The 19,024-nt window shown below is 41.4% G+C and overlaps 1 protein-coding gene across 1 annotated transcript; it reads right to left on the reverse strand.

Annotated features, from left to right (window-relative positions):
• Positions 1 to 1,208: 1,208 nt before the first annotated feature.
• On the reverse strand, positions 1,209 to 18,494 carry hyal6 (hyaluronoglucosaminidase 6). The gene is made up of 4 exons (XM_047352106.1): positions 18,372 to 18,494; positions 7,636 to 8,604; positions 2,117 to 2,206; positions 1,209 to 1,895 (listed from the first exon to the last, which is right to left on the reverse strand). Exons 2-4 carry the CDS (start codon positions 8,569 to 8,571, stop codon positions 1,410 to 1,412), a joined length of 1,512 nt encoding a protein of 503 aa, XP_047208062.1. The 5' UTR covers positions 8,572 to 8,604; positions 18,372 to 18,494; the 3' UTR covers positions 1,209 to 1,409.
• Positions 18,495 to 19,024: the final 530 nt, after the last annotated feature.

The raw sequence follows: 19,024 nt of genomic DNA on the forward strand, positions 1-19,024 counted from the left end.
CTTTATCCGGGACCGGGTCGCGGGGGCAGCAGACTTAGCAGAGACGCCCAGATGTCCCTCTCCCCAGACACCTCCTCCAGCTCCTCCGGGGGGAGCCCAAGGCATTCCCAGGCCAGCCGAGAGACATAGTCCCTCCAGCATGACCTGGGTCGTCCCCTGGGCATCCTCCCAGTGGGACGTGCTTGGAACACCTCCCGAGGAAGGCATCCAGGAGGCATCCGGTATAGATGCCCGAGCCACCTCAACTGGCTCCCCTCGATGTGGAGGAGCAGCAGCTCTACTCCAAGCCCCTCCCGGATGGCCGAGCTCCTCACCCTATCTCTAAGGGAGTGCCCGGCCACCCTACGGAGGAAGCTCATTTCAGCTGCTTGTATCCGGGATCTCGTTCTTTCGGTCATGACCCAAAGTTCATGGCCATAGGTGAGGGTAGGAACGTAGACTGACCGGTAAATCGAGAGCTTCGCTTTTCGGCTCAGCTCTCTCTTCACCACAACGGACCGGCACAGCGCCCCCATTACTGTGGCAGCCACACCGATCCGTCTGTCGATCTCCCGCTCCATTCTTCCCTTACTCGTGAACAAGACCCCAAGCCCCAGAGCCTGCTGTAGGTCTTGGCTAGAGGAGGCCAGCAGGACCACGTCATCTGCAAAAAGAAGAGACAAAATCCTCTGGTCCCCAAACCAGACCCCCTCCGGCCCTTGGCCGCGCCTAGAAATCCTGTCCATAAAAGTTATGAACAGGACCGGTGACAAAGGGCAGCCCTGCCGGAGTCCAACATGCACCGGGAACAGGTCCGACTTAGTGCCGGCAATGCGGACCAAACTCCTGCTCTGCTTGTACAGAGACCGGATGGCCCCTAGTAAAGGGCCCCCGATTCCATACTCCTGGAGCAACCCCCACAGGGCATCACGAGGGACACAGTCGAATGATTTCTCCAGGTCCACAAAACACATGTGGACCGGTTGGGCAAACTCCCATGAACCCTCGAGTACCCTGTAGAGGGTATAGAGCTGGTCCAGTGATCCACGGCGGGACAAAAACCACACTGCTCCTCCTGAAGCCGGAGTTCGACTATCGGCCGGACTGTCCTCTCCAATACCCTGGCGTAGGTCTTACCAGGGTGGCTGAGGAGTGTGATCCCCTTGTAGTCGGAACACACCCTCCGGTCACCCTTCTTATGTAGGGGACCACCACCCCAGTCTGCCAATCCAACATGGTGTTCATTATGGACAATCCGTGACTGAAATTAGCAATACAATGATATGAACACACACAAATTCCAACGATGTTTTATCTGGGACTCATTCTTATTGGGCAAGGTTAAAGGATTGTTGCTGAGGGCTACTCTCAAGCTGGACTAGTTTATATTTAGCACAGTGAATAACAAGGAATTAAGATATTTCTGGTGTCTACGGTATGAGACCTCTTATGATCAGACAGAGTCCCAAGAACATGCTTATGCACAGGCAGGGGAAATGGACAGAAAAGAGGAGCATAATATGTGCCATCAGCCTGTTGTCCCAAGGGTGTGGAAGTGGGTCAGCAGGTGGTAGAGCTGGTGGAGGAGTGGGTGGCTGAGCCTGTGGGATCTCACAGTAAGCACCAGTCCAGCCCTGGTAGCACTGGCAGGTGAACTTGTGTCTCATGTCCAGGATGTCGTGATTGTTGAGGTGACCCCTTACGTCAAACTGGGAGCCCCTGGCTGCCGGATTCTGGTGAATGTGAAAGAAGCGTGGGTTGAGTTGCAAATAAGAACCTGAGTCCAGGCTCTTGCGGACACATCTTCCATTCTTCTTGCAAAGCGCTTTGCTGCACAATTTAGCTGCTGATGTGACATTGATGACATAATGTCCCAAAGGTCCATCAATGTACTTCTTGATAGTTAGGCAGTTCCTCTAGAGGAAGAACAGAAAATGAGACATTGTCAAGTGTCTGAAGCAAGTGTAGTGGTGGTATCTTCTAATGTTTTAAACCGCGCTGTATTTCCTTTACATTTCAACTTGACTTTTAGTTAAACAAAATCTTACTTATAAATAAATGTTTTTTTCAAAAGAATGTCTTTACGGGCCAATTAAAAATGTTTTACATATTTCTTTGTTGTGCTTTTAATATTTACCTTTGATCGGGCATACTCTGATGATCCCCAGAGGACAACACCTGAAGCTCCCAAGGCAGCACTCTCCCCAATAGTATGAACTAAGTCACTCTAAAAACATAATGAAAGCTTTTAGTCGAGTTAAGTTGATTATTCAAAGATGGAAAAGGTTTTCTATCTAATGTTTAAGAAGACAAAGTAAAAACACAAAACACACCAAAAGCACTGGTCCAGGAGTGATTTCTGTGTTAAAGAAAAAGTAGAGATAACAAAGAGAATTTATGGCAGCAGTAGTTCCCTTCATGCCTTTATCTAGGAGAGAAACACATCCAAACACATAAGGTCTAGGCCAGTTATACCATCTAAAAGATAAATCAGAATCAGAATCAACTTTATTGCCAAGTGCGTACATACAAACAAGGAATTTGACTCCGGTACACTTTGCTAATTGGTTCTGTTTTTGCATTACAGAATATACATATTTACAATGTACAATATACACATATATAATAAATAAAGAAATTAATTAATTAATTAATTAATTAATTAATGTATTTATTTATTATGTTATATATTATGTATTTATAAATAATAAATAAATAAAGAACCATAAACATGGTTAGTTGCAGTATTAGCTCTGTCAAACACAGAAAGACAAAGACAAGTGTACCGAGTTCTTTAGAAAGAACATGAACTTATTAGTTTATCCCCCCCCCCCCCCCCATAAAGCTTGAATATAAGCAAATAATGCTTAATTGGAGAGTAGTAGAAAAATGTGCCAGTGAGCAAAAGCCTATCACAGGATAACTACAGAGATAGCTCAGAACAACGTAAGCCACATGAAGTATGAGCTTTATCAAAAAAAGAAAGTTTTAAGCCTAGCCTTAAAAGTAGACAGGATGTCTGCCTCACGGACTAAATCTGGGAGCTGGTTCCACAGGAGAGGAGCCTGATAACTAAAGCATCTGCCTCCCATTCTACTTCTAGAGACTCTAGGAACCAACAGTAAATCTGCAGTGTGAAAGCAAAGTAAGTAACAAATACATGGATTAGTTTTTCAGCATCACTCCTGGACAGAATATATCTAATTTTGGCAATATTGCGAAGGTGAAGGAAAGAAAACCTATAAAAAATTTTAATGTGGGATTTAAATGAAAAATCCTGGTAAAAGATAACACCACAGTTTATTACTTTATTACCAGGTGCAAATTTAATGCCATTTGGAGTTAGACTAGGCAATTGTTTTTCAAAGACTCTGGTTCAAAGATGACAACGTCTGCCTTGTATGAATTAAAATGCTAAAAGACATCCAGGTTTTTATGTCTTCAAGATGGATCTGTAGTTAACCTAACCGATTGGATTCATCAGGATTCATGGATAAATCAGGATTTTTGGATAAATATAGCTGAGTAGCATCAGCATAACAGGGGAAATCTATCCCATTAATACTTGTTATTAAGTTGAGGCATACATATATTAAAGAGAAGCACCTAAGCACTGAACCTTTGTGGAAGCATATATATAGTGAAGAGAATTAGCCCAAGTACTGAATCTTGTGGTACTCCACAAGTAACTCTGGAATTTGAAGAATATTTATCATTTCAATGAAAGAACTGGAAGCTGTCAGACAAAAAGTATTTAAACCAGCCTAGGGCTGTTCCCCTGATCCCTGCATGTTGGAGACTTTCTAAGAGAATATTGAGATCGACTGTATCAAATGCAGCACTAAGATATAACAGGACACAAGTCCAGTATCTGAAAATATCATTAGTGACTTTCACCAGTGCTGTTTCAGTGCTAAAATGTACTCTGAAACCTGACTGAAGCTCTTCAAACAGACCAGTAGTGTCTAAATGCTCACACAATCTTAGTTATATTCTTACACAAGAAAAGAAGATATAGGTCTTATTAAGTCATCTTGATGGAAAGATGGTTACTTAATTATGCAGACAGTTCTTTATTGGATAATTTGTGAAAAAATTTGTAAATATGGCGCCGACAATGGCAGCCTCGGAGCTTCGCTCTCTCTTTGTTTTTGTATTTTGTGTGTTTTTATGTTTTTCGAACCACCGTACAATCTTGTGGTCTCATTCAGTAGAGAGGAATTTCTCAACATCAGAGAGTTCTCTCTTGGGATTTTTTCACCATCTTTGATCGATCTGAGGTTCACTGAGCTCCTGGCAAGCGGAGCTGCGGCACTATACGGGATACTGCGCCAAAAGCATCAGAGGGGAAACCGTGCTGGCGCGCTGGTAAAGCTCCGCAAAAGAGGACTTCGCACACCACTGCCTTCAATCCACCTAGCAAATGTCCGCTCTCTAAACAACAAGATGGACGAGCTGTTTCTTCTCACCTGTAAAAACACGGACCTCCGCAGATCAGCAGTTCTCTGCTTTACCGAGACATGGCTGAGTGAAAACATCCCGGACTGCGCACTGCTGATGCCGGACTTCCAGCTGTTCAGAGTGGATCGCAGCGCGGAGCTATTGGGGAAGAGGTGAGGAGGCGGAATCTACTTTTATATAAATGAAGGTTGGTGCAGAGACGTAAAAGTGCTGGGGAAAACATGTAGTCTGGATCTGGAGTCATTTTCCATAATCTGTAAACTGTTTTATTCACCGAGAGAGTTTTCCTCATTTATAATAATTAGCTCATATTTTCCACCGCATGGCTGCACTTCTGCCACTTCTGAGCTGATTACAGACGTGGAGAAAAAATACACGGACTCTTTCATCATAATACTGGGAGATTTTAACAGAGCAAACCTCTCCCATGAACTCCCCAAATACTGACAGCATATTAAGTGTCCCACCAGAGACAAAAACACACTGGACCATTGTTACACAGCTTTAAAGGACTCATATCATGCTGTTACCAGGGCTGCTCTGGGTTTTTCAGATCATTATCTAATCCACCTCATCCCAACCTACAGACAAAGACTAAGAGCTTCCAAACCCAAGATTCACACTGTTAAGAAGTGGACTGAGGAATCAAAGCAGATGCTACAGGCCTGCTTTGAATGCACAGACTGGACTGTTTTTGAAACCTCAGCCACTGACCTAAACCAACTAACTGATGTGGTGACATCATACATCAGTTTCTGTGAGGACATGTGTGTGCAGACCAAGACCATCTGCACCTTTGGGAATAACAAGCCATGGTTTACTCCACACCTCAGGAATCTGCGCAGGGAAAAGGAAGAAGCTCACAGCAGTGGAGATTGGGCGCGGTACAGGCAGGCCAGGAGCAGACTAACAAAGGAAATCAAAGCAGCCAAGAGAAGCTACAGTGAGAAACTTAAAAACAGCCTTTCTACTGGTGACACTTCAGCTGTATGGACTGGTCTGAGAAACCTGACTGCCTACAGGAGCCCCAGCACCCTTCCTGAACAGAGTCCTCGCCTGGCCAACCGTCTGAATGTCTTCTTCTGCAGACATGACAAGAAGCCATTCACACCTCAAATCATCCCCTCGACATCCCATTCAGGAACAAATTTGACCCGTAAAACAACCAACCCCCTACCTTCAGATCCTCTGCCTACACTAAAGATCTCAGAGGAAGATGTAAATAGGCTCTTTCAGTGCATGAAAACAAAGAAAGCTGGAGGACCTGATAACGTCTCCCCATCATGCCTGAAAGCCTGTGCAAATCAACTCGCTCCGATCTTCACAAGGATCTTCAACAAATCACTGGAGAAATGTGAGGTCCCCTCCTGCCTCAAACGATCCACCATCATCCCGGTTCCCAAGAAACCCACCATCCTAGGATTAAATGACTACAGGCCTGTAGTCCTGATGTCTGTGGTCATGAAATCCTTTGAGCGCCTGGTGTTGAAGCACCTGAAAGACATCACAGGCCCCCTGCTGGACCCCCTGCAGTTTGCTTACCGAGCAATCAGGTCGGCAGATGATGCTGTTAACTTAGGTCTACACTTCATCCTGCAACACCTCGACCACCCAGGGACGTACGCCAGGATCCTGTTTGTAGACTTCAGCTCGGCCTTCAACACCATCATACCAGACATCCTCCACCAGAAGCTCACCCAGCTCAACGTCCCAGCCTCCACCTGTCAGTGGATTAACAGCTTCCTGACGGACCGACAGCAGCCGGTGAAACAGGGGAGCATCTTCTCCCAATCCAGATCAATAAGTACTGGTGCCCCCCAGGGGTGTGTTCTATCCCCACTCCTCTTCTCCCTGTAGACAAATGACTGCACCTCATCGGACTCGTCCGTGAAACTCTTTAAGTTTGCAGACGACACCACTGTCATTGGACTGATCCAGGACGGTGATGAGTCTGCATACAGACAGCAGGTGGATCGGCTGGTACACTGGTGCGGTCAGAACTACCTTGAACTGAACCCACTCAAGACTGTGGAAATGGTGGTGGACTTTTGGAGAACACCACCCCCATACACCCCCCTCACCATCCTCAACAACACTGTATCGGCCGTGGACCACTTCAGGTTCTTAGGAACCACCATCTCTGAGGACCTGAGATGGTCTTCGCACATAGACACTGTTCGAAAGAAGGCCCAGCAGAGACTGTACTTCCTGAGGCAACTCAAGAAGTTCAACCTTCCACAGGAGCTGTTGGTCATCTTCTACACTGCAGTCATTCAGTCTGTCCTGTCTTCATCCATCTCAGTGTGGTTTGGCTCATCCACAAAACAGGACAGGTCCAGACTGCAACGAATAATCAGGTCTGCAGAGAGAATAATCAGAGCTGACCTTCCCTCCATCCAGGACTTATACAGGTCTAGGGTCAAGAAAAGAACTGCCCAAATCTCTGCAGACCCCACACACCCTGCACATAAACTGTTTAGAGTTTTACCTTCAGGACGCCGCTACAGAGCACTGTTCACTAAAACCAGCCGCCACAAAGACAGTTTCTTCCTTCAGGCTGTTTCTCTGTTGAACATTCAATAGAGTACAAAACAACAGCATACAGATGTTGCAAATGCACCTTTTTATTATATATGTGTATATTGTACATTGTAAATATGTATATTCTGTAATGCAAAAACAAAACCAAAGAGCAAAGTGTACCGGAGTCAAATTCCTTGTTTGTATGTACGAACTTGGCAATAAAGCTCATTCTGATTCTGATTCTGAAATATGGGCTGCACACAGTTGGTAGCACTGTTGCCTTGCAGCAAGATGGTTCAGCTCCCAGCTTAGGCTCTTTCTGCATGGAGTTTTCATGTTCTCATGCATCTGTCGGTTCTCTCTGGATACTCCAACTTCCTCCCACAGTCCAAAAACATGACTGTTAGGTTAACTAGTCTCTCTAAATTGCCCTTATGTGCAAATGGGTGTATGCATGGTTGGTATAGAAAATGCATGGATGTATAAATAAAGGTTAATAGGGCACATGAGAGGAAGCAGGCCAGGATATATATGCTGGCCAGATTTGCTAGTGGGCTTGGATCCCCATTATAACTGCTTCTTGTTGGAGTTTGTTCAAATTGCATGAAGGAACTTTAAAGTTGTAATGCAGTATAATCCATTCAATTTTGTATTGAAACACTGAAAACATACCTCTGAAAGCACAATAAAGGTATAGGCATAAAAAGGTCTGGCGTAGACAAAGACAGGCAATGTGTAGTCTGAACGTGCAATGGATGCAATCCTCATGGCTTCCTTGACTCGATAGTGAACAAACTTCACAGTGTTTAAGGAAGACCTTAGCTCAAAGTCCAGGTAGATGGATGGATAGAGGGCTGTGCTCTCTTTCCAGAGCCACATCAAATAGTCATTGCGAACATGTTCAACATTTGGACATTCCCCCGTATAGCATTGTGGGTGTTGTTTGTAGCCATAGTTGTAACAGTCTGGAAACAGGTAAAACCCCCACAAACCATCTGGTCTGCGAGCTTGAGCCAATACCAAAGTCAGATTCATGAAAGCTTGCCCTGACTTCTCAAAACGTTCCTTTGCTTCCTTTTCGACTTTGCTTTCTGGCCAGTGTGGGTGAAGTTTGTGGATCTGTTCCTTGGACTTTTTGCGGTAGATGTCTTTGGAACCCCAATTCCTTACCCACTGAGGCCTCCAGTTCTCCCAGTCAATGACACCTAGGCCTCGAAAATCCTTGTGTGGTATTAGTTTGTCAATGTCCACTCGGGCCTTGTTCAGATGTTTGGAGATGCTCTGGTTTTGTGGCAGGCCACCATTGATAGCAATCCCTGAGCTGGTGTAGTATGGGTAGTAGCCCAGATGGCTATGATAGAATATTGTAACATTTGGTCCACTTAAGGTCTCATTAAGGTTCGCTACAATGTCAAAAATACTGAGGTCCAAGTCCACCTTAAATCGTAGGCGACATGACTCTGTAGGGGCGTTCCAAACTACAACAAAAGGCCGATGAGGGATCAAAGGTGCTCGAGCTGGTTTTGTTTGGTGACCTCGAACTTGGAGCTTTTCCTCTTTGCTAAGCCACAGGACCAGCAGCAGGAGGTAGAGGCCTGTTAGCATCATGGCCAGTTATTCTTAACGAAGCAATTAGTGGTCCTATACAGGGAGTAAAAAGAAATTAATATTTAGAAAGAAAACAGAGATAACATGAGCTTCACTAAACCAAGATAATCAGCCAGGCCTTTGGAACATCATCAGCAATGGTCACTGAAGTGAGTGCTCCAAATTCCAAACAATACACAAAGCTACCCTGTTCTCAGAAAGAGCAAGACTGTCCTGGAAATAATTGTTGGAAATGCAAATGGTCAGAGTGGACTGGCAAGCTCCCCCCTTTCTCACTCTTATATCATCAACATTCTCTGGATTCATTTTGCCGTAACTAACCAAGACACATAAAGTCTACTCAAGATTTCTTACAGGAGTTTAAAATTTATGGGACAAGATTTCTGTTCCGTGTATATAATTAGATCTCTGAAGTTACTACAAACACAAATTTCACAAAAGAAATCTGTAATTTTCTTTTTGGCCCAATAGGGTTTTTTGTGTGTTTTTACTAAGTTGTACATTTCTTAAAGTACAATTCAGTGAACAGTTTAATGTAGATGTATGTCACATTCTCACTCTATAACAAAACAAATCCAACCTCTTTTTCGTACCCTTCCAACTTTATCCCAAATTCATTTTTGTTTTTAAACTTGAACAAACTTGAATGGTATAATCAAGTTTGTTTTAGAAGAATTCCTTATTAACTGAAGCTGATACAACAGTAACCTGTGTTAATTTTTAAAAGATATAAGCTGCATGTTCAACGCTGTTGCTGTTGGGATTTGTCAGGCAGATTACCAAGGACTTGGTTGGGGCATACAACCAAGTCTCATTTGCCCTATACAATCAGCCACAAACAAAATATTTTAAAAGAATATAAGAGAAACTATATTCCTGTATATCAACTAAAAAAGGTATGAAGTGGTATCAATTTTTAAGAAATCAGCAGGATTTGGTTCCTTTAAAATAATACTTATTTAGCTCTACCAAAAAATTGTTTAACTTAAAGGCATGTGATACCCTGCTGGGGTGTTAAAAATATATCCTGCCAGCCATCCATCCATCCATCTCTGCATCCATCATAAAAAATGGATCAATCCATCCATCAAATCGATGCAATTTATCAACAAACACGTGTTTAGTCTCTGTAGTTTGGACTCCATATCTTCTCTATCATTCTTGCATTGCTCTGGTATTTTAACCAACAACCATCATTATCTAATTGCTCCTGGCGCTCCCTCATATGCGAGTGATTCATTTCTCAGCTTTTCCAAAGTTGGAGAAAAAAAAACATTGTGACCTAGCTCTTAAGAAACACAGCCACAGAGGTTTCTTTCAAGAATGCCATGGAAAATCTCCCATTGTTTCTTTTCCAGCACAGAGCAGGGGAGGAAGAAACCACTGGTGGGCTGTGGGTTCTTAGTGTTTCATGGATTTGAGTAAGTACTAGCATGAAGCTGAGGTCATCTAATCATTTTAATGGGAATAGATCGTATGAATCATAGTAACCTCAAATGTGGGTCAGTGAGTAAGTAAGCCAGAAAAGAAAATTGTTAATGCTGTACATTGAAAGTTTATTACTAATAACCTTAATACATGTTTTGTCAGTCAGTCATTTTCTACCACTTATTCCATAGTGGGTCGCGGGGGAGCTGGTGCCTATCTCCAGCAGTCTATGGGCGAGAGGTGGGGTACACCCTGGACAGGACATGTTTTGTTTAAATCCTTTTTTTCTGTGACTTTTTCTCAAGTTGTCTTGGTTTTTGACAGCTGGCTGTCTTCAGGCTGCGTGTTTCTCACTGGTTTCACAGATCTTCCCAGCTGAATGGTTTTCATGGTAAAGTTAATCCAAAACAAGCAGAATGTGGTGAAGCCACTCTGACGTTCCACAAAACTGCAAAAAAAAGTAGCCACTGGAAAAATCATGAGTCCAGACCACAAGACAGGCCCCCCAAACGCAAAGTCTCAGTTCATCCTAACATAAGAGACTCATTGCAGTTGACTTAATGGAACCAGATGATACTGTAGTAAATTGTCAGCCTGAGAAAACCTTTTTTGACAAATTGGCATTACCTTACAAGAGAAAAATCACTGTCTCCTAATGCTAATCTCAAGCTTCCATAAGCTTTTTTTTTTAGGAAAAAGGCTCAAACAACACAGCACTTCAGTATATCAGTAATTCTAATGACTGTGTGAAATGCTTGAAAAGCTTGTAAAACAAACTGCAATTAAAGTACTGAAAGTGCAGCCAATGGCAGAGATTGTCCTATTATTACACAACAAGAATGATAAACATAAACAATCACATGTATGGACAACATAGAATGACAGATTCACTTAACATCCATGCTTTTGGACTCCAGAACAAACTTGTGGACACATTTATAACCGAGTTAGCATTATATATACAGTACAGACCAAGTCTTGACACACCTTCTCATTCAAAGAGTTTTCTTTATTTCCATGACTATGAATATTGTAGCTTCACACTGAAGGCATCAAAACTATGAATTAACACATGTGGAATTATATACTGAACAACAAAGTGTGAAACAACGGAAAATATGTCTTATTTTCTAGGTTCTTCAAAGTAGCCACCTTTTGCTTTGATTACTGCTCCGCACACTCTTGGCATTCTGTTGATGAGCTTCAAGAGGTAGTCACCTGAAATGGTTTTCACTTCACAGGTGTGCCCTGTCAGGTTTAATAAGTGGGATTTCAAGCCTTATAAATGGGGTTGGGACCATCAGTTGTGTTGTGCAGGAGGTGGATACAGTACACAGCTGATAGTCCCACTGAATACACTGTTAGAATTTCTATTATGGCAAGAAAAAAGCAGCTAAGTAAAGAAAAACAAATGGCCATCATTACTTTAAGAAATGAAGGTCAGTCAGTCCAAACAATTGGGAAAACTTTGAAAGTGTCCCCAAGTGCAATCGCAAAAACCATCAAGCACTACAAAGAAACTGGCTCACACGAGGATCGCCCCAGGAAAGGAAGACCAAGAATCACCTCTGCTGTGGACGATAAGTTCGTCCGAGTCACCAGCCTCAGAAATCGCAGGTTAACAGCAGCCCAGATTAGAGAATAGGTCAATGCCACACAGAGTTCTAGCAGCAGACACATCTCTAGAACAACTGTTAAGAGGAGACTGTGTGAATTAGGCCTTCATGGTAAAATAGCTGCTAGAAACCACTGCTTAGGACAGGCAACAAACAGAAGAGACTTGTTTGGGTTAAAGAACACAAGGAATGGACATTAGACCAGTGGAAATCTGCTTTGGTCTGATGAGTCCAAGTTTGAGATCTTTGGTTCCAATTACCATGTCTTTGTGCGGCGCAGAAGAGGTGAGCGGATGGATTCTACATGCCTGGTTCCCACCGTGAAGCATGGAGGAGGAGGTGTGATGGTGTGGGGTGCTTTGCTGGTGACACTGTTGGGGATTTATTCAAAATTGAAGGCATACTGAACCAGCATGGCTACCACAGCATCTTGCAGCGGCATGCTATTCCATCCCGTTTGCGTTTAGTTGGACCATCATTTATTTTTCAACAGGACAATGACCCCAAACACACCTCCAGGCTGTGTAAGGGCTATTTGACCAAGAAGGAGAGTGATGGGGTGCTGCGCCAGATGACCTGACCTCCACAGTCACTGTACCTGAACCCAATCGAGATGGTTGGGGAGAGCTGGACCGCAGCGTGAAGGCAAAAGGGCCAACAAGTGCTACTTTTTTGTTCAGTATATAATTCCAAATGTGTTAATTCATAGTTTTGATGCCTTCAGTGTGAACCTACAATATTCATAGTCATGAAAATAAAGAAAACTCTTTGAATGAGAAGGTGTGTCCAAACTTTTGATCTGTACTGTATCTATTATAACATCATCCTCCTACTACTTCCTGACGTCTTGTTTGTCTTTTTTGCCTGTAGTAACATCATCATGTGATGCGAAAAAAGTGTTTCCATTTTAGTTTTGGGAAATACACCAATTACGATATTCCCAAAAAACCACTTTATCCTAGCGAATCCATTAAGCGAATTTATTTTCGTAATAACAATTTGCATAATTTGATGGTCAATGGAAACCCAGCTAGTGACTGTTAAAACAGGTTTAAACTAGATTTTTAACAGGTAGGTGAGGTCATTGCGTTACTAACAAGCAAAACTTGATGTTGAGTCGTTTGAACTCAAACATATAATTACAATAAGATAGGCCAATAATACGTACAATTTATTCAGAATTAGCAAATAATGTTAATAAATTAGACACATTTAAGTAATATGAACTCACTGTCTTTGAGTTGAATCAAAATCTGGGTTTACAGTGCATGCTGTGATGAAGTTACAACTATACAGATTTAATTTGTATCTAAAGCATCCTTTTCAATCACCACATATTTTAGTGGCCTTCATCACTTTCCTGTATTTTGTTTTTTGTCAATAGGGCTTATTACCAGTCACACTGATTATTATGGCTTCAGCTACAGTGTACAATTCATATTATTGTAATTAAGAAATTACTGGAACTGGCTGCTTTAGATTAGCTTGAAAAATAAGCATCATCAGACCACTGAGCTGCTTAGTGTGAATGAAAGTAGAAGGAAAACTAGTAGCTATCAGGATTGGTGTCTTTCAACATGTGCACCAAACTGCATCAGAATAACTCTGACAGAGCAGACCCTGTCAGATCAAACATTTCCCTAAACTCTGAGCTTCTCCCAAAGCACAACAATTACCTTCTTATTAAAAACCTAAACATGGCAAGCAATTATTAATGTAATCAAATACTCTGAATAATAAGAGAAACTTAACCATTCATTGATTTTCCTTCAGGTTAGCTCTTTACTCTTTATTTTGTTTTTCTTGTCACATTACTTAATAATGCTATATGTGCATCAGATTAAAACTGATAGTCTTAAATAGGAAAATTCAGTAAAGTTAGTGTGATAACTGTAGGGCAACAATGCATCACCCTCCCAACATCTGTGTTACTGGCAATGGAGCTACTCTACACCCACAAATTAACCAACATTAACGAAAATCACAGAACATTATATTTCTTTAAGTTGGTAGTAGTTGAACAGAGATGAAAACAAAATCTCAGCTTGCTGCTTCTGTACTAACTGTGGTTAGCACTGCAGTACAGCTCGCCAATTCAGGAAGTTTAGAAAAGTAGAAGTTTTGAGCTCCCCAAAAATAAAAATAAGTCAAAGATTGATTGATTGATTGATTCATTCATTCATTCAATCAAACTGAACTTATGACTTTCTCTCAACATTCAACAATGTTTTCTCTTTTCAATATTGTCCAGATTTGTGGGGTGCATGACTACTAGTTGTCCTGTGGACAGATGCTCCTTGCCCAGGCTGTCAGTTTATGTGGACGTCCATGTCTTGGTAGGTCTGCAGTTGGTCCATCCTCTCTCCACTCTGTGAGATGTTCAAAGCTTGGGATATTGTTTTAGAAGCTAACCTTGCTTTAAACTTCTCCACAACTTTGACCTGTCTGCTGATATCTCTTAAGTGACCTCTAGCCAATCTCCGCCTTCACAGAACAACTGGATTTATGCCGTAATTCAATTATACATGAGTGGACTAATTAGATGACTTATTCAGATGGCTGTTTTATTTAGTGGCATCAAAGTAAAAGAGGCTAAATAAAGGTTCCTGCTGAAACTTCAAACTTGCATCATTATGTTCCATTTCACAACCATATAAAGCGTGTTGATCTATTCCAAAACAAACACACAGTGGTGATTGATTTACAGTGACAAAATATGATAAAGTTCAAGGTACATGAATACTTTCACAAGGTACTGGTTCTCTTTTTGCCACCATATGAATAATTAATAGGTTTATTTTAATATTTTGATACCTGAAATCTTAGATTTAGGGAAGGCTGTTTCTCCCTAGGTGTGTAGAGCGAACTCTACACACCTAGGGAGGACCAGCCTTCCCTAAATCCCTACTTAATCTGGAAAAATAGTCTACTGTTGTATAAAAAAACACTTCGCCGAGCTAGAACAGCTTATTTCTCATCATTAATAGAAGAGAACAAGAATAATCCTAGGTTTCTCTTTATTACACTTGCTAAACTTATACAGAGTCATAGCTCTGTAGAACCTGATCTGTGTTTGGACTGTTTTGACCCTGTAGAGCTTTATTGTGGTGTTATCAAAAATATTAGCTTCACCTAAACCTTCAACTTGTATGTCAGACCCAATCCGAAACAAATTATTTAAGGAACAGTTCCCTTTGATTACCAGCCCCATTTTAGATATGATTAATCTATCCTTAGTAAATGGATATGTACCACAGGCTTTTAACGTAGCTGTAATTAAACCCTTACGTAAGAGAACTTTGCTTGATCAAGATTTAATAAATTACAGACCTATATCCAATCTTGCGTTCTTATCTAAAATTCTTGGGAAGATAGTTGCAATTCAAATGTGTAAGCATTTACACAGCAATGATCTGTTTGAAGAGTTGCAGTCAGGTTTCAGAGCTCATCATAGCACTGAAACAGCTCTGCTGAAAGTCACCAATGATATTCTTATGACCTCAGAAAATGGACTTGTGTCTGTACTTGTCCTGTTAGATCTTAGTGCTGCATTTGATACAGTGGATCACAATATTCTCTTACAAAGTCTGGAACGTGCTGTAGTGATCAAGGGAACAGCACTAGGCAGCATGAGGTACATTTTTACTATTATGCTGATGATACTCAGCTTTACTTATCCATAAATCCTGATGAGCCCAACCAGTTAGATAGACTACAAGCATGTCTTGAAGACATGTTAGTGTGTTAGAGTTAGTTAGAGTGGCTGAGGTTATCCTGAGCTATATCTGTAGTTATGCTGCTATAGGCTTAGACTGCTGGAGGACATGATGACCACGTTCACTCTCTCTGCTACACTCTCATACTACTCTCCAATTTTGCATTTGTTGGGACCACAGCCATGGATTACAAAATGAAATGCCAGTGTGAACATTTCTGGAACTTTCAAAACACATCGCATTAACCTACTTCCAGCACAGCCAGAAACGGGATAACAGCGGACTTCCCGTGACATCACTGTCTGAATAAAAACCCAGCTTTTGCAACAAACTGACCTCTTCCAGGTCCCCAGTGGAACTGGATGGAGGGACACAGCGCGCTAATGTCTCTCTGCTAGCAAACAGACATAACTCTTCAAACTGGATCCAAGAGTGTCATACAATCATGTGATCATATGCACTAAGTTAAGTAGGAATGAATTGCTGTTTGTGTATCCAGTATTCATTCATGAACGGGGGTAATTAAGGTGCAAGCGTGGCTTGACTTTTCTCTCTGAGGTCTACAGAAGCAAACTGTGTTCCAGAGAGTTCCCAGTAGAGAACATCTCTCTACAACGCCGAGTGGAGCAGTTTTCCCGGCCTGAAGGAAGGACAACGGGACAGCATCACCATGGTTATAGCCGCAATGTGCAGTTTGGCCGGCCGACAGAACGAGCCGCCCCACCCACAGCTGCGGAGGTTAGTTGCAAGTTAACCCTTTGTTCACTGTGGATGCTTTCCTCAACTTTGTTGACAACATTTCCTCCGCACAGTTCATGTAAGAGGTTGTGTTTTGGGCAGGGAGAAGTAGTTTAGAATGAAATATGACATTTGGTTTTGTTTGTGTTGAAAACTCAGCTGTCTTAGTGCTTGCACATTATCTATTCAGCACATTTGCTCTGTTTGTGTGTTCTGTGTTTGTGCTTTTAAAGTTAAGACAAACTTTATTTAAAGGGTGATTTTAAACACAGAAGATTGGCCATAACGCGCCGTCCACGCTTATGCATTTAACACTTTTATTAATGGTATTTTAAAGGTATGCGTTTGATTCGGATGCTAAGCTATAAGCTTCTTTTGTTAGCTTCAACCGCTAAACAGCTAAGAACACATGTTTGCCTACTAGAGATTACCCAAAAAGGTTGTTAGTTTTCAATCTAGTAAAATAATATTTCCCTAAATATTGTTTTACTGAACTTGATAACTAAGCAACACAATTAAGCCCATTTCTCAAAGATTTGGTTCTTATTCAAAATAATATTTCCTTAAATATTATTTTAATAAATGAAGGCAGCTAAATAAACACCATTGAGAATTGGTCATCCAGAAGGTTGGTTTTATTCAGCAAATCATTCTTTAAAATATTATTTTATTAAAATAATATTTTATCTGATCTTGCATTGTGAATGGTTGTCTAAACGTTTGCTGATTATTGCCTAAGTTGGTTCCAAGACTAACTTAACTTCATTTCCAGATTCTTCAAGATAATCCTTGGTTCTCATACATAAATAACATTGCATGGTAATTCAACTTTTAACTTTATGGTCTCTCTTTTTTTTCTTCCTTGAAGCTAGCCTGGCCTGACTCTGTTTATATCTGTGACACCTTCCTGGAGGGGGGCATAGTCCAAGCATCTGCTGCCAACAACTTAATGCTCACCTTCTACCGATGATACACTTGGCCCTGTCTTTCAGTGTTTAACCCTATTTTTCTCCTAGACATAGCTACTGACTGAGCTTTTACTGTGACTAACAGTATGTGCTCTCTTTCATTCTCTAAACTTGAAAACTGGCTCAGAGTTTTACTTTTATTGTTTTTTTCTTCCTAGATGAAACCACTAAAGGAGCTACATCCATTACCATTTTACTTTTCCTTCCCATAGAAAGTTCTCCCGGATCAGTGCTTCTGTGTTCTTTTTGTGTCTCTGCTCTATTCTCTCAATCCCCCAGTCGGTCGTGACAGATGGAAGCTCAGACTGAACCTGGTTCTGCTGGAGGTTTCTTCCTGTTAAAAGGGAGTTTTCCTCTCCACTTCCGTTACATACATGCTCAGTATGAGGGATTGCTGCAAAGACAATGAAAGCGACTGTCCACTGTAGCTACATGCTCATCCAGGAGGAGTGACTGTCTCGATGCAATCTGCTGGATTTCCCTAAATAGAAAAACTTTTTAACCAATTTGAATAAAAAACTGCAGTGTTTGATAGTTAGGATTAATTGGAATGTATGTACCTGACTTGAAATCTGGATGATTAGATTGAATTGACTTTGTGAAGGGCCTTGAGACGAAATGTGTTGTGAATTGGCGCTATATAAATAAAACTGGATTGAATTGAGTTTAATATATTTGTGTTGCTGAAGATCTTAGATTAATGTTGGCAGCCACTGTGATTGTAGTTTCTGTGGAACTGAGTCATGTTCTGCTAAGACAGGCTCACATGGCATGAGGAAGATCTGCATGGCTTTGTCCTTAGCCCTCTGCTGTAAAAATGTGTTCCAGCATGTGTTTGTATAATCAGCTCTGGCTATGAAGCAAATCGTGAACAATCACCAGCTGAAAAACTCTGTGTTTGCGCTGTGGGGTATAAGAAATGTATCCAATTAGATTTCAGTGGTAAATTTACCATCATGATCACTGCATACTGCATCAGGTTAACTGTTGGGCATAGCAACAGTGTGTGCCAACAGCTTTGCTTTGTTACAACTTTCTCCAAAGTAAAAATGTTTTTACAGCAAGTTTGAGGGGAATAACTCATCAAATTCCACTTTAAAATTATTCCTAAAACACAATTTTCCGATCCAACAGACAGTCTAACTTTATCAAAGTCAATCAGTCAGCAGGTCAATTTAGAAGTTTAGATGCTATGAAAACATTTTTTTGTTGAAACGTTTGGAGGAAATATCTTAGGAGCAAAACATATATAGAGATCAGCAACTGCTGTTCGTTTTATTATGATGTAGCAAATAATAAATACCCTTTTATGTTCTATTTTAAAGATGACATACCTGTTCCCCTCTTCTGGCTGTGCTTAGGATTGCTTCTGCGCTTTTTGGAGATTTAGTATTATTGATTCGGTGTTTTAAGGCTCCAAAATGTAAAAACATATGTTCATTGATGAAAAGACAAACGACGTCTCTGTCACTGTCCCATGCTGCTCTGGTCCCCTGAGTGTGTTCAGGGCAGAGATGCCCCAGCATTATTGCACTGGCCCCTCCTCACTACATGTCAGTGCTCATTTACTGGACCATATACGAATAAAAATGAGAAAGTATGCACAATGTTTGCTATGTTATTCTAGTAAATATTTCTTGGGTGAAAATCAATCTGTTTATAGATTTCTAGCATAAATATGGTAGATATTGGGATTAAAAGTGAAAGTGAAGTGGATAATGAACCCAATGATGTCCAGCTTGAACTCATTCATCTGCAGTCTGATAATTCTCTGACAGAGCATTTTAAGTCAGCATGCTCAGAGGATGTTGGTTCCAAACCGAAGTAAACCAAACAAAAACACTGGGTGCATTAAGGCCAGCTGACAGCCCTGCCTGGGTATTTGGTAACTACAGGTCCTTCTCAAAATATTAGCATATTGTGATAAAGTTCATTATTTTCCATAATGTCATGATGAAAATTTAACATTCATATATTTTAGATTCAT

Source organism: Girardinichthys multiradiatus, chromosome 2 (genome assembly GCF_021462225.1).
Source record: "Girardinichthys multiradiatus isolate DD_20200921_A chromosome 2, DD_fGirMul_XY1, whole genome shotgun sequence".
Classification (NCBI taxonomy): domain Eukaryota; kingdom Metazoa; phylum Chordata; class Actinopteri; order Cyprinodontiformes; family Goodeidae; genus Girardinichthys; species Girardinichthys multiradiatus.

Coding starts and splice junctions, on each gene's coding strand:
- hyal6 (XM_047352106.1), bottom strand. CDS start 8,571: ATGATGCTAACAGGCCTCTACCTCCTGCTGCTGGTCCTGTGGCTTAGC. Junction 2,207..7,635: donor CCTTTATTGTGCTTTCAGAG/GTATGTTTTCAG, acceptor TTATGTTTTTAG/AGTGACTTAGTTCATACTAT. Junction 1,896..2,116: donor CAGAGTATGCCCGATCAAAG/GTAAATATTAAA, acceptor TTCTTCCTCTAG/AGGAACTGCCTAACTATCAA.